This window comes from Capronia coronata, assembly GCF_000585585.1.
Source record: "Capronia coronata CBS 617.96 chromosome Unknown acBCG-supercont1.9, whole genome shotgun sequence".
Classification (NCBI taxonomy): Eukaryota; Fungi; Ascomycota; class Eurotiomycetes; order Chaetothyriales; family Herpotrichiellaceae; genus Capronia; species Capronia coronata.
In genome coordinates, this window is record NW_006912901.1 from 1 (window position 1) to 13,950 (window position 13,950).

The window sequence follows — 13,950 nt, forward strand, 5'->3', positions numbered from 1 at the left end:
GAACGTGTTCCAGGAGCGTGTCTTTCGCGGACAGAACGCAGAGTCAAATCCAGGCGATCTGAACCAGATGATCGAGTCGCTGGCATCGCAATGCCTGCTCTCCCCGCATGCAAATGCCCGTCTCCTTGCCGCGGCACTTGTGTACAACCTCGCCGCGTACAGCCATAACCAACGCATCCATGCCCAGACCACCTCTGCTGTTGTAGCCGAGGAGTCTGCCATGCCCAGCGACGACCTCTCGGCCGCCCTTCTCGAATCTATCACGTCGCTGGCGTCCGTGACCAGTTCGACGAACTCCAAGGGCAATGCCAATCTCAAGGAAACGTTACACGCTCTGCTCCTGGCCCTCGGTATGTTACTGTACGCTGCCCCGCCGGAAAACATGCTCTGGGACCTATGTCAAGCGATGGACCTGAGAGAGGTGCTCAAGGAGATCAAATCTAATGGCCGAGATTTGGGCGACGAGGTGAAGAGCGAGCCGCTGTTGAAAGAAGTTGGGGACGAGCTGTTGGGCAGAGGGGGTTTTTAAAGCCAGCTGAACTTAGAATCTGGGCGAAAGAGAGGCGTACATGGGGTCACTTCTGGAGCCGACCGTTGCCGTGTTGAGAGCACACTGGAACATCGTTCTTTTCATCTTTTGCGAAGACCATTCATCGTGTCAGCGATGGCGTCCGAGGAGTCAAGAACAAGACTATGGTTCTCCTAAAGATAAACAATGAAATAAAACGAGTGAAGTCAACCCGGAGAGCATTGGGTGGTTGCGACATAAGCATTGTGACATCGAATGGTCCGCTGAGCTTTAGGATGGTTTTGCTTGCCATAGAGCAGACCGACAGAAGACGATGGAGTAGATCATGGAGCTTTACAAGTATGCAAGTCACGTAGTGAATGCTTTTCTTTTCTCTGTGCTGTTCAGATCGAACCGAACCTAATCCTCTTGTGCAATCTCTTGTGCAATATCAATGCCAGCCTCTATTTACTCTAACAATCCGTGCCAGCCATTAAACTTCTGTAAGGCGGTCAGTGCTTCTTGGGAAGCCTGAATCCGCACGCATCGTCGTGGATGTACCGCCCTGCCCATTCCATAAACCAACCTGTACATCTCGGGAGCAGTTCCGCAAAAGACAGAGCCCATCTCATCTGGTGACCTCTTTGATGCGACACTCCCAGCCGCTCTCCTTTTCGAGCAATGGCAGACTAGCACCAAGGCACCATCCCAGCTCGTTGCCTTTGATTTTCTTCGCAATCTTCACCTCCCGATCAATGGGCATCTCGTATCCAGTATGCAACAGGGCCGACATGAAATTCAGGTCGAGGCACCATTCGGGCCGGTCGCGCAGCTCCGTAAGCGCTCCCTCAACCCCTTCAAACGCGTTCCAATGTTTTTCACCGCCGCACACTTTCTCCGTCAGGTCGAGCAGTTCTCGTAGCGTGAAAGATTCGGGCATGCCCAGGTCATGAGTCCGGTCATAAAAGTAGGAGAAGATATATACGTCTTCACGCGAAAAGGTCTTGTCGAGTGAGGGCTGGTGGACGCCATTGAACGAGCACGGATGCAGGGTGCAGGCTTTGTCTTTGTAGAGGATTCCCTCAGCCAGAGCCCGGCACTGTGCTGGGATGGCGTCAACGGGGCCTTCCATGGTCACACTGCGTTCCCCTGCAAGCTCGTGATCCGGTGGCATCGTGACATTGATCTTCTTCTGCATGCCTGGGATGATGCAACTGTTTGGGATGGGTTTGGAGAGCCAGGCTTTTGAGTTCGGGTTCTGCTTGTGCATGTGATCCAGGACCGAGGCGTGGAGGGCGTTGCGCGCAGACATGAGTCCGTATCCAAGATGCGAATGCTGATATAGTTCAAAATCTCGCCCGCCAAACTTGAGGTTGTATTTGTGGTCACCCTCGGCCATCTTCTCGGGCATGCCTCCATGCGGACTGTTCTTAAAAGTCGGCTGGAAGACGATCTGCGTGGATCCGCCGCCCAGATCCAATATTGCCGCAGTGGGTGTCTCGTCGGGTCCTCCAATCTTGCCCAGAAGATAGTTGGTGGTGATCCATGCAAACACCCCTTCGTCTTCTCCTTTCATAATCTCCACGCCACCTTTCTCCTTGGAGACCACGGGGAATGGGTATTTTGTCTCCAGCCTGGTGCGGACGGCATTGAGAATCTTGGCACTCATCTCGTCACCCAAAAGGCGCAATCCTGCTGTGGCTTTGACGGCGACCGGGGTACAGGACTTGTAGTCATCCGGAACAGTCGACAGGGCCACCTCCATAAGAGGATCCAGACTCTTCGCTGCACCTTCTGCGTCCGTCTTGTATGAGCTCAGTCCAGAACCCTCGGACTTCTTTTCTGTCATCTTGAATTCTTCATGCTCTAGCTCGGGTGTAGGCCCGCAGTTGTTGAATTTGTAGACATGTATCCTGCTCCCTGTGCTCCCTGCATCGATCATAATAGCATATTGGACGAGCGGCTTGGAAAGGTCGTGAGGCTTCGTACATCTCGTTGTCGGAGAGTTATCGGGGGTGTAGACATTGTTACTGGCGGAATAGCTGCTCCCGCCTGAGAAAACCCAGTACAACAGAACGATCAGGGTCAAGACACCCCCGGTCTTCAAGTACCGCGCCTGCCGACTTTGAGTCATCCAGGCGTTCTGTATGGACTCCAGGGTGGAAGGGTGGCTCGCGCCGTTGCCTCCTGTCCGGCGATCGGACTTTTCAAAGGGGTCCCAAGGAGCGTTGTGGTCCTTGGAGTCACTGTTGCCAGAGTGCCGAAGAGGAAGTCCACTGGAAACGGATCGGCGACGCGGGGAGGAGCCGAAGGGAACGTAGGACCAGATTCCAGATCGGTCAGACGTATTGTACGAAGGTGACATGGACAGGCAACAGAGAAAACGAACGTCACCGCGGGCAAAGCCTCAGAAACTCGCGTGTCTGAGCCGAGGAAGAAGGGGTTTGGAAAGAGTTGAAGAACTCAAGGACTGATAGGACACGCAGCCATGAAGATTTTGGTGTGTCGGATGCGGAAATGTCGCGTTCGAGTTGGACTGTTGGACCCTTTAGTAGGGTGCAAGCTGACAGTTGTCGTTCAGGGGGAGAGTCGGAGGCGAACGAATCGGCGCATGCTGAAGGAGTCTATAGAGATGCTAATTATTTTTACTACCAACAACTGCAGTACACTACTAGGACACTACGAATGACTACCACGTCCTGCCATCTACCTCATTGTCTGGTTGTGGCCTCTACAGGTCGACGGTGGATGCAGCGATTGTCAGTCTTGCTCAGACCGCTTCTGCGGGCTACGGCGCCTGCTGGGAAGCCTGCGATCTCCCGCTTCCAAGCAAGGCACTTCGGCACCTCGCCCTCATACTTCGCTGCCGATCATCGACGAGGTGCAGGAAAGCTGCAGATTGTGACCATCGACGACAAGCTTGCACAATTTCCCCTTGATGAGAAGATCGATACCCACCAAGTTCGCGTCAAGACTCCTGACGGCAAAATCTCCTCGCCGGTCGACCTGCGCCGAGTCCTGAATTCACTCGACCGCACGACGAGTCATGTGCTGCAACTCAGCAAACCTGGCGAGCATGATCTTGCCATCGTGCAAGTGGTTCAGCGTTCAGATCTGATCAAACAGATCAAGGACAAGGAGGCCGCGCAACGACGTGTCCAGCATGCGCAGAAAGAGAAGCGACCCAAACAAATCGAGGTCAATTGGGCCATTAGCAACAACGACCTGCAACTCAAGCTGAAGCAGATGGAGGATTTTCTGCGGAAGGGCAAGAAGGTCGAAATACTGCTCGCTTCCAAGAGGCGCCAGAGGAAAGCCTCCACGGAAGAGGCAGAGACCCTGTTGAAGACTCTGAAGGAGAAGATCCAGGAAGTCGGTGCTGTGGAGATTGCTCCGATGGAGGGAGCACTTCTCAGACAAGCCACAATGTCGGTGAAAATGCCCTGAAGGATATCCAGGAGATCGGTTCGCCTGCGATGGGTCGGCGTCTACGAGCGTACCGCAGCCGCTGATACGAACGATTGTCGAACATCGCTTAGTCTGGCATGCTCACTCGGTGCCACATATCAGCATCGATGACTACCCAGCATAGAAGGGACATGCTCGTCCCCCTCGGCAATATGCTCGCAATAATACGCAGCAGGATCGTGGAGCGAACCATGGTCAAGTTGGTTTTGTTATATGTCGATGCCATCCTGCTCTCGCTCCCGCCACAATCTGAGGTCGATACCAGCTATCGCCTGGGAGTCCACCGAAGGAGAACAGTCACCGGCGCTGTTGTCGGGGATCTGGGAGGTTTCACAACGTGGAACAAGACCGAGGATAATAGGCTGCGACAACAACTGGACATTTACCGTCATGAATCATAAACCAGCTATAGGTACAAGAAGCAGAGTCTGCTTCAGTTGGGCGTCCAGCCTGGCCCGGACACCAGATGATTGTGGCTCGCAGAGAATGCGCTTTCCGTCTCTACGTTAAATTGCACATTGACCTCCCATTTTTGGCCAGTGCTCCCTTGCCCATAACCACCGCTGAGATGGTTGCGAATCATGCTGGATATCCTCTCTCTCAGCCTCACCAAATTTTCCTCCGTGCCAACAACACGAAGTCGCAAGTTGGCCATGCCCATGCCGTAATGTGCTTGCCAGAATTTGGCTTGTTCCACACTGCGCACCAAGGGTTCGGCTTCGATAGCCTTGACGACTTGCGCGACGCTTTCCGACTTTGAAGGGAGCGACATCAGGAGCATGGCGCCCACATTGCGTCCCAGATGAACGCCTAGGAACAGCATGCTCAAGGCTATACTCATAGAGAGGACCTTATCTATCCAATCGTAGGTGTGCAGCGACAGGAGGGGAAGCATGAGGATGGTTGCAGAACAGGATAGCGTCAACAAGTGGGACGGATTGCTCAGTAAGGAGGGCAGATTCTCCATGGCCGCAAATCGCATTGCCTTGCCGATCCTGGCGTGGTTCTGGAGCCCAACGGCCGAGATTAACGTAGAAATCAAAGCAAGCATGACGGTCAGGTCAAGTGTTCCTGCAGATACGCGCTCGTGGCTGTGCGGATGGTGTGGTTCGTGCCCAATGCCTTCGAGGGCATGTTTCGCGTTGTGAGAGATCAGGTCGAAGCCGAAGAATATCAGCAACACGGAGAGAGCAAAACCAGCAACAACCTCCATTCGTTGCAAGCCAAAGGGGTGCCTTAGACTTGATCGTCCCCATACCTCGAAGTTTGAGAGAACTTCCACGAAGACGCACACAAACGCGCCGAGAGAATCGTAGAAGATCAAATGCGATAATGCTTCCATGGCCGCGGACCCATGGGCATTCCACGCTGCGTAGCCTGCAACCGCCATATGGCAAATGCTCCAATAAAATCGGATATTCTGATCTTTTGTCATGCTTGCTCGGCATTCGGCGAAAGTAGGGATCGGGAGGGAATTTGGGAGGGCGAGTGGCGCCCGCGGAGGAGGTTCGAGGAAGATCTGATGCGAAACACTGCTGTGCTTGTATTTGTGGCCGCGTCTCTGGCCGATGTTCTGGGAATGGCACGCCTGGGTTAGCGGTAGGCACCAACGGAGGGATTGAGCGGTAGGAAACAATAAGACAGAAATGAAGCAGGACGGAAGCCACTGACAGATTTTACAACAGGCGACTTTGCCAACGTTGCCGGCTGGAAGTTGAAAGGACCTGCTCCGTTTCCATTTGCACTTGGTTTGTCTGGAGTGGTGGGAGAGATGTACGACGATCCGGGCGATGCCATATGTTCGCGTTGTTCAATGTGAAGAGGCGAGAGCGAGTTTGAGTCCAAAGGAGTTTCTGGATCGAAGACGGGCATATCCTGCAGGGAGGACGGCTCATCAGGAGGAGGTGTAGGCGTGCGAGGAGGAAGCGGAATGGGCATCGAGTCCGCCATGGTCGATTGGAGGTATGCAGTCTTTTTCAGCAGGTCACAGTAGACTGGAATGCAGAACGGCTGTCCGTGCCTCTTCGAGCGCCGTCTACACAGGCATGCATCATACCAACGACGATTGCGGTGAATTCTGCGATCAAAGGTATACACAGTAGTAGATGACGACTAGTACTGCCGGCGCGAAGGTCGCGTCTAGAGAGAGATACTACGTACGTAGTAGTAGTATTGCGCAGTCGCCAATTGTCCCATAATAATAATGTGGACGAAGAGGACAACGTCTACTACTGTACGCCATTCACTACCTAGTATGATTATCTTCGTAACCACGTCCCTTTCTTGAACTCATCTCTCTATCTTGCCACAACCACTCGATCTTCCCTTATCATATCTTTTTGGGCCTGGGCCGCGATGAGAAGCAGGGGACTGCAACTTGGTGGATGGAAGGTCCACGCGTCGTTTTCCTGGTCGTCTTGCTCTTCTTCATCTTCCTAACTCCCGATCAACCCGCCCGACGACATCTTCAAATTGACACTGACCGCATCAAAGAACGGCGCCAGACTGAACTTGAGATCCTGGTCAATTCGACATATGGCCAATTCAATCCCGCGACAAACAAGTGGCTGAATCTCACCGGATTCCGTCGCGAGGATGGGTATCAGTGGGAGTCGCTCGCCACTGCGCGAGACTTGAGTCGGAAACAGTACGAACACGCCTGGGAGGGGATCAACCCCCGCGGAGACCTGCCCATTTATGAGAAAGTTACAGGGGAGGTTCGAGGAAAAGTCTTTCGGACGGACACCTCAAGCCCACCACCCTCACTCAATCTGTCCGCAATAGATCCGGCGAAGGACTACATGTCCCTCGGGTTCGAGAGGAATATCACCGACAAAGAAGGCGAGCTGAGCTTGTCCATCTTCGACTCTCCCGACCGAAATCCCTACACGGCCGCTGCTATCAAGGCCGATCTCTCGATATGGACCGATTCATCTCCAGGAAACGGTTGGCAGGCCAAGGTACAAGGAGTTCATCTTCCATCTGGACAAATCATCATGACAACAGCGAGCTCTAAATTTGACTCGTTGCTTGCGCTCCCGCAATTTGCGCTCGATGCTGCAAGTTTCAATGCTTCCAGAGCCGTCATGAATGAAACTGTCCAGAAGATATGGGACAGAAGCTTCGAGGATCAGTCTGATGGGTTGGCCTTTGCGCCTCAATGCGAACTGATTGTTTGGTTGCAGCCATTGCCGTACTTGTTTGAAGGGATGAAGCCAACCGAGACCAGACGTTTTCTTCATCAGGTGGAGCAAGAGTTAGAGCAACCGGAAGGAGCTCCTATCGGTCCACCACCGCCACTTAGCTTTTCTGCCGTCATCTTCTCTCCCGACTGTGGCTATCTGATGACATCCGAAGCTGTCTTTGGTCCCAAAGTTGAAGCATACTGGAGGCTCGCACAGCGCTTACTGTTCTCGTTCACCATGATGCTCGGGCTCCAAATAGCTCTGTTAAAGCGCCAAATGGAGAAGGCAGCGACACCGTCGACTCGAAGTCGCGTCGCTTACCAGAGCATCGTTATTGCTGCGCTGGGGGATGGCTTACTGCTTTTTGCCCTCGTTGCTCTGCTCATGATCGACGAGGCTGCCTTCTTGATGGTTGCTGCAGCCGCCTTCTTGGCCTGTATTCATGTCGCCTTTCTAGAGGTCAAATTCATCTTCGATATTTGGACGGTGCAGGTCGGCGATCCCACTCGTGCCGAACATGAGAGGCAGAGAAGGGCAGCCACAAATCCAACTAGGGCTCCAGGACCAGCACCCTCGGGACCTCCAGCGAGCACGGCATTGGAAACGGCTGGTTTACCGCTACCTGCGACCGCACCACGACGTGATGGCGCTACACCGATCATCATGCCTTCAGACCAGGACACGCCAGGTCCGATCGAGATACCAAGCTCGCGCGCTTCGTTTGCAGCCATTTACAGTCGATTCTATTTCTCACTAGTAATGCTCATGTTCTTCTCTTTATGGGCGATGTCCTGGCCACGAACCCTACGCTCGGCATACGCCAACTTGCTCGTTTTCGCCTACTTTTCGTTTTGGTGGCCACAAATTTACCGCAATACCATGCGGAACTGCCGTAAGGCGCTAAGCTGGGAATATGTCTGTGGAGCGAGCATCCTCAGGGCCGTACCGGTTCTGTACTGGTATGTCGCGGACAAGAACATTCTCTCTATCGACACCAGCCCGAGCGCAGCTCTGGTTTTGTTAGGTTGGCTGTGGCTTCAAGTCGTCCTTCTTGCCAGTCAACGATTCCTCGGGCCTCGTCTTCTCGTGCGTGACTCCTGGTGCCCGCCAGCGTACGATTACCACCCAGTCCTCCGCGAAGATGATGTGGAGGCAAACGGAATGTCTATTGGGCTTTTGGCGTCGGCCTCGGAAGCGAAAGATAAGGACGATAAGACACGCAAAGTCTTCGATTGTGCTATCTGCATGAACGAGATCGATGTCCCGGTCGTGTCTAAGGCTGATGGCTCTCGTGCGGGAGCTGTTGGAAGGACCAGCGGAGCGCCCTGGCTTGAACAGGGCAATTACATGGTCACGCCCTGCCGGCACATTTTCCATGCAGAATGCCTAGAAAGTTGGATGAATCTGAGGCTGGTTTGCCCGGTGTGTCGGGAAGCCTTGCCTCCGATCTAGGCAGGTGGCACAAAGCCCAGGTGCCCAGCTTGTCGATTCAGACCTCCTGTACACTTACGCTAGAACTGTGGAAAGCCGTGTATTGCGATTCTATACCTCAAATATACTCGAAGCGATCGTGATTGCTCTCACTGTACTATGGCGTGTGGCGCATGTGGCTTACCGACTGTATGACATAATCGTTGTAAGGTCGTCATGAGCACACGTGATCGGGGTTTTGCTCGGAGGTTCCTCCTTCACCCTACTTACTAGTAGTACGTGTTTGTTCAGCGCAGCTTCAGCCTTCGTCCGATTTCGCTCATCGCGTCGACCATAAAGCTTCTTCTCCCACCAGTCTGTTTGAGACCGTCAATACCTCCACTCCGTCCACCGCGTCCAACCAATTCGTGTACCAGCCCTTCAACATTTATTAAGGTGTATCAACTGCGAGGCTGCAAATCACCGCAATGCCCCCCCCAAACTAGCAAATCCAGCGCCAACAGTATGTCCATCCAACAAATGGTCAAAGCCGCCGGCTTCAGAAATTTCAACGAGTTCTTGCTTTCCTACAACCTCCGTATTCACGACGAAGATGACGTGGAAGAGGGCAAGGCAATTCTTCAAGCAATGTTCCAGCAGCAAGCCTGACTGAGTACGTCGTCTTTCCCATGCAGATCATTCATTGAGAATGACTCTGACAATGCACGGATTAGGTTGATCTACCAGCAGCTGTATGAGAGTTCAGAAGGTCCATAATTTACAATGGCTGAGCGCAGTCGATCATAATCTGTGCACTTGGGTCGAAAGTGAGGCTGGGGTGAAACGGGTCACGTCCTCAATCATAGAACTCTCAGAGAAGGCAACATAGCTAGAATGGAGGCTGGGCCAATTAAATTTCACTGAGCACCCGTTGCAGAAAAAGCTACTGGGCCTACCAGACGATCACAACTTAGTACAGCTATCGAATCGATCTATGGTGTCGGCATCCTTTTCCAGAGCCGCAAAGGATCATCCAATGAACGCAAACCACTCCCAACGAGTGGTGGGTAGAGCATCACCTTTTCTGAAGCTGGTCGGCCTGCAATCTGGAGGCCAGAGGACTATCAAGCACGTATTCTGGTTACTTCACGTTCACGTTTCGCTGTAGGTAGGTGGCTTGTAACTGAACCAGAGAAGAGTTTGAGATGTGATAGATCGTCTATGGAAGTGACAGCAATGGACTATACACCAGGGAAGCATTCCAAGTCAAGGCCGAGAAAGTCTACAGCCTGCATCAGAAACGGCTGGTCACTCCTCCGGTAAGCTCACTGGCTGCCTCGCAACAAGAGACGTCAATCCTCCACTTACGTGTCTCAATGCGGCACAGGCTGTGCAAACTAGGCGCACGAAGCTCTGGTGTCTTAAAGTTTGCATCCGATGAGCCACATGAAAGAGGTTTGATCAATGGCGCTCAATCATGTCTCTTCTATTGGGAGTGTTGACAAATTCATCATACGAACTACCTGCCAAAATGTGCGGAAACCAAGCTCCAACATGCAACGAGCCAGTAGAAGAGGAGTAATTCTGAAGAGAGCAACGGCTGGTTTCTCCTTTTCCATTATTCGAATTGATAGTCTGGCTGGATCAGTGGATATCAGCATAGAGTCATTCGTACCATTGCTGGCCGGTGACCCAAAGAGTAATCAGTGCGAGGTATACCGGCGAATGAAGCGTCGGCCCGTCTGAAAGACCAACAATTCCCAAAAGCTTCCTTGAAGGACCATAGCCTTCTGATTGATGAAACTTTGAGCATTTCCAAACCATGCTGAACACCACATGAGCCAGAGGCAGCAGATCACTGCAGTAGAGCTGACTGCATTCTATTCTCCCACCGCTTGCGTGAAGAGAGAATAGTCCCAGCGTCGGCAACTTGCCAGGTCAAAATTGGGCGAGCGTAGATGAATTGGGAAGATTGCCAAAAGTCGACCCATCCATTCTCATCTGGGGCCACGCTGCCAACACCCCCGTAGAAAACCAATAAACCCAAAAGAACGACTCAAAAGCGATCCACCACGAAGTTGAGTACTCGTGGCACTTTAATGTTCTGCTTCAACGGGCGGCGAAGGTTTATCATGGAATGGTTGTCCCAAGAAAAGTGGATGGGAACTTGGAGTGTCGTTGATGTCCGGCCAATGAGCAGCGCGGGCCCCTTTCCGTTTCAGCCCGTTTCAGCCTCGTTTTTGTCCGGAACGGATCCACCCTGCGCGCGCCCCATCCAGATCTATACAAAGGTGAACTCTCCAGGTGTATATTGAAGTTTGTTTCTTCAACCGGGTCTCAATTGAGATCAGTGACTCACTCGTGTGCAGGGAACCGTCGTAGACACTGCTGATGGTTGATCTCGCAAGCTCCCCCAGATCAACCCGGGGGGGCCTCTCGTGTATAAGTACCGGCTCTTCCCTCGCTTCTTTGGAGTTTTTTCTTCTTTCTCCAGACTCACTTACAACACCAACATCAGCATTACCATCTCGGTCAAGAATTCACTCCTGCTTGTCCAGACGGGCTGTTTCTGTAGCAAGTCTGCTTCCCTCGAGAGCGCCCCAGCGCCTCGTCCTGTCTTTGTTCCTTCCCCTTCCCCCCCCCGTCCGAACGCCTCCTCCCTCTCTCGGTGCTGCAGCCGGCCGCCAGCCTGAGGAAGTCCTCATAGCTGGGCGCCTCATCCGGCCACGCGCTCCGAGTAGCAGCCGCTACTCGACCATTCCCCCGTCCACCAGAGCGTGGATGACAAGCGAGATGGGTCGTGGAACGCGGCCGACGAGCTCCTCTGCCTGGGACACAGTTTACTGTCCCTCAGACATGAGTTAGTTGTCTGCTGACTGCGACGCATCCAGCGTCAGACACTGCCGCGGTTGGCGGGTGTATGCCTAGAGTGGCGGAGAGGGTGGTGGTTTGTTAGACGGGGATTGTCACAAGACGACGGATCATTGGCCCGGGCGAGATGGTATGGGGTTTGGTCGGGGGTTACAATTTGCGCTGGTGTAAGTATGGCTTTTTCGAAAAGAAGAAGACGCGCTCAGTACAAGAAGCCTGAGTCTTTTGGAGTTTGCTTTTCTGTTTGGGTCGGCTTTCTGAGGGTTTTTTGATTTGGTGATGCGTTCTGATTTCGGTTGCGGGAGTTTGGGTCTGATTTTGGAGTTGGCGTTTTTGATTTTCCATCATCCTCACTGCCTTGTGCAATGGTTTGGGGGAGAAGTTGTAGATGTTGCCAGTTGTCTCTCATGCTCGTCGTTGCTGCCATCTGAGGTGGTGATGAAATATGGTCGCTACCATCGATGTTGCTGCTGCCTTGACTTACTATCGTTGACCATGTCGTTGTTGCCCTTGCTGTCGTTGCCATTGTTACCGCTGGCTACTAGTATATTATTATCACCTATTGTAGTTGCTGTTGCTGTTGCTGTTGCCGTTACCATCACTACCCCCGCAGCCATCCTTGTCACCGTTGCTACTACCATCCTCGTCACAATCACCTTTATTATTAGTATCACTCTTGTTGTTACCAGCACTGTCGTTGTTACCAGCGCTGTCGTTGTTGCCATCGCTGTCGTTGTTGCCATCACTATTATTGTTACTATTATTATTATTGTCGTCGCCCTTACTATCGTGGTCACCCTCACCGTCGTCGTTGTTCTCACCATCATCATCTCTCCTCTTATTACCTTCAACATAATTACTTGCTGCGGACCTAATCAAGATCATCATCCCCGTCGTCGTCACCGCCTCCGCGACCTTTATACTGCCACCACCATCGTCGCTCTTGGCCTCCCCTGCTGGCGCTATTATTGATCCTGCGGACAACGGGCTTACCGCCGCCATAATTTCCACCTTCGCCACTATTGTTGTCGCCCTTGCTGTCCCGAGCGCTATCCGTCTCATCATCCATACCCTATCTTCTACTCCCTGCTCATTCTCAGCTTCAACTGGACGATTGAAGAGTTTGATTTACTTCTTCTCCCACTATTATACACTTCTATACTCTGGTCCTCCTACTCGGCCGCAGCTCGATCTCGAAAACTCCTGAAAGAGAGGAAAGAGCAGTCATACACTGCTTCAGAGAATAAGACGTTAGTATCTGGGGAACACGCATGCGGACGAGATAGGTGCCCGTCATTACCAAAACTATTGGACTTGTGCGAATTGTGGTATTGCCAGCTAAGAGGTAGGGCTTCAACTCTGGGGTTTTGGGCAGAGATATTTGCAACATTCACGACAGCAACTCGAGAAGGGTATGCCGACATCCACACAGGACCCAAAGTGGCACATTCCCTTGGTGCCGTTGTCTATTACTTCATCTCAATAAATACGGCGCAACCCGAGCTTCAAACGCATGCAGGGCTGTGCAGTGGGTGGTGCTCTGTCGCCGGAGCATGTGTGGTAGTCCAGAGTCACAGGGAAATACTGAGAAGTCCCGTCCTGCTTCGAGCTGACTATGAACAGGAGTGCCTACGGCTGCGGTTGCAACTGATGCCTGGCCAAACTACCTGCTGAGAAGGACACCATTGACTCGTCTATAGGAGGCTTCAGGTCTGACATCCTCCTACCTTGTTGTCAGCAACCACTCATTGCTGCGTTCTGTGACCAGCATTTTCACAACATTCACTACATTCAATAGGGAGATTGAGGATCTGGGAGCCGTCCGTGGCATTCAATTACTTTCATGGTAGTATACGACCGGTCGAGATGCGAGAACGACAGACGATGATCCGAACACAGCAACTCTACGTCAACCAAGCAGGCAAACTGGCGCCTCAGCCTTCTGTATGCTATAGTCTATGCCTGGAAGGGTACAGCAGCTCTACTGACATTGGCACGTAAGGGCTCTCGAGAATATGACTTGTGGTCTTGTCCGTGGTACAAGTAGCGAACTAGGATTGCCACCTGAAGCGCCTGTTCAAGGATTTGACACTTTCAAGTTCTCTCCTGGCAAGATCACCGTCAGGTGCATCCATGCTGCCTGACTGCGCAGCTATGGAGATCGAGTTTGCACGATTCGAAGTCACTGTACACCTGGACGTTATCGAAGCATTCTTGTCTGATCACATTCCATGCCTCCTAGTGTTATCAATGTACGTTGAGCAGGACTCTGGTCGTCAAGCTGTTCATTCTTGGAAGGGAAACGGATTGCGCAGCATACGGTAGGTATCGGGAACCGAATCATGAGACCCTCTCGTCAATATCGGTCTAAGTCCCGGCTCATGGCCACCTGCGGAAAGCCCGTCGGATTTCACATCAGCCACTTTGCGATTCCCCCCCTTCAGCCCAAAGCAATCGAATCACGATATCGATCGAATCTTTTGTTTACTTTGGCGAAGAAGCATGTCG

The 13,950-nt window shown here is 52.5% G+C and overlaps 5 protein-coding genes across 5 annotated transcripts; 3 read left to right on the forward strand and 2 right to left on the reverse strand.

The window, feature by feature from the left end:
* Positions 1-67: 67 nt before the first annotated feature.
* Positions 68-529, forward strand: A1O1_08734 (uncharacterized protein; the record flags this gene model as incomplete). The annotated part of the gene is made up of 1 exon (XM_007729592.1): positions 68-529. One exon carries the CDS (start codon positions 68-70, stop codon positions 527-529), a length of 462 nt encoding a protein of 153 aa, XP_007727782.1.
* A 607-nt stretch (positions 530-1,136) lies between these two features.
* Positions 1,137-2,873, reverse strand: A1O1_08735 (guanosine-diphosphatase; the record flags this gene model as incomplete). Its single annotated transcript, XM_007729593.1, has 1 exon — positions 1,137-2,873. The coding sequence occupies one exon, from the start codon at positions 2,871-2,873 to the stop codon at positions 1,137-1,139; it is 1,737 nt and encodes a 578-aa protein (XP_007727783.1).
* Positions 2,874-3,256: 383 nt separating this feature from the next.
* A1O1_08736 (uncharacterized protein) lies at positions 3,257-3,955 on the forward strand (the record flags this gene model as incomplete). The annotated part of the gene is made up of 1 exon (XM_007729594.1): positions 3,257-3,955. One exon carries the CDS (start codon positions 3,257-3,259, stop codon positions 3,953-3,955), a length of 699 nt encoding a protein of 232 aa, XP_007727784.1.
* Positions 3,956-4,409: 454 nt separating this feature from the next.
* A1O1_08737 (uncharacterized protein) lies at positions 4,410-5,926 on the reverse strand (the record flags this gene model as incomplete). The annotated part of the gene is made up of 2 exons (XM_007729595.1): positions 4,410-5,549; positions 5,648-5,926. 2 exons carry the CDS (start codon positions 5,924-5,926, stop codon positions 4,410-4,412), a joined length of 1,419 nt encoding a protein of 472 aa, XP_007727785.1.
* A 434-nt stretch (positions 5,927-6,360) lies between these two features.
* A1O1_08738 (uncharacterized protein) lies at positions 6,361-8,613 on the forward strand (the record flags this gene model as incomplete). Its single annotated transcript, XM_007729596.1, has 1 exon — positions 6,361-8,613. The coding sequence occupies one exon, from the start codon at positions 6,361-6,363 to the stop codon at positions 8,611-8,613; it is 2,253 nt and encodes a 750-aa protein (XP_007727786.1).
* Positions 8,614-13,950: the final 5,337 nt, after the last annotated feature.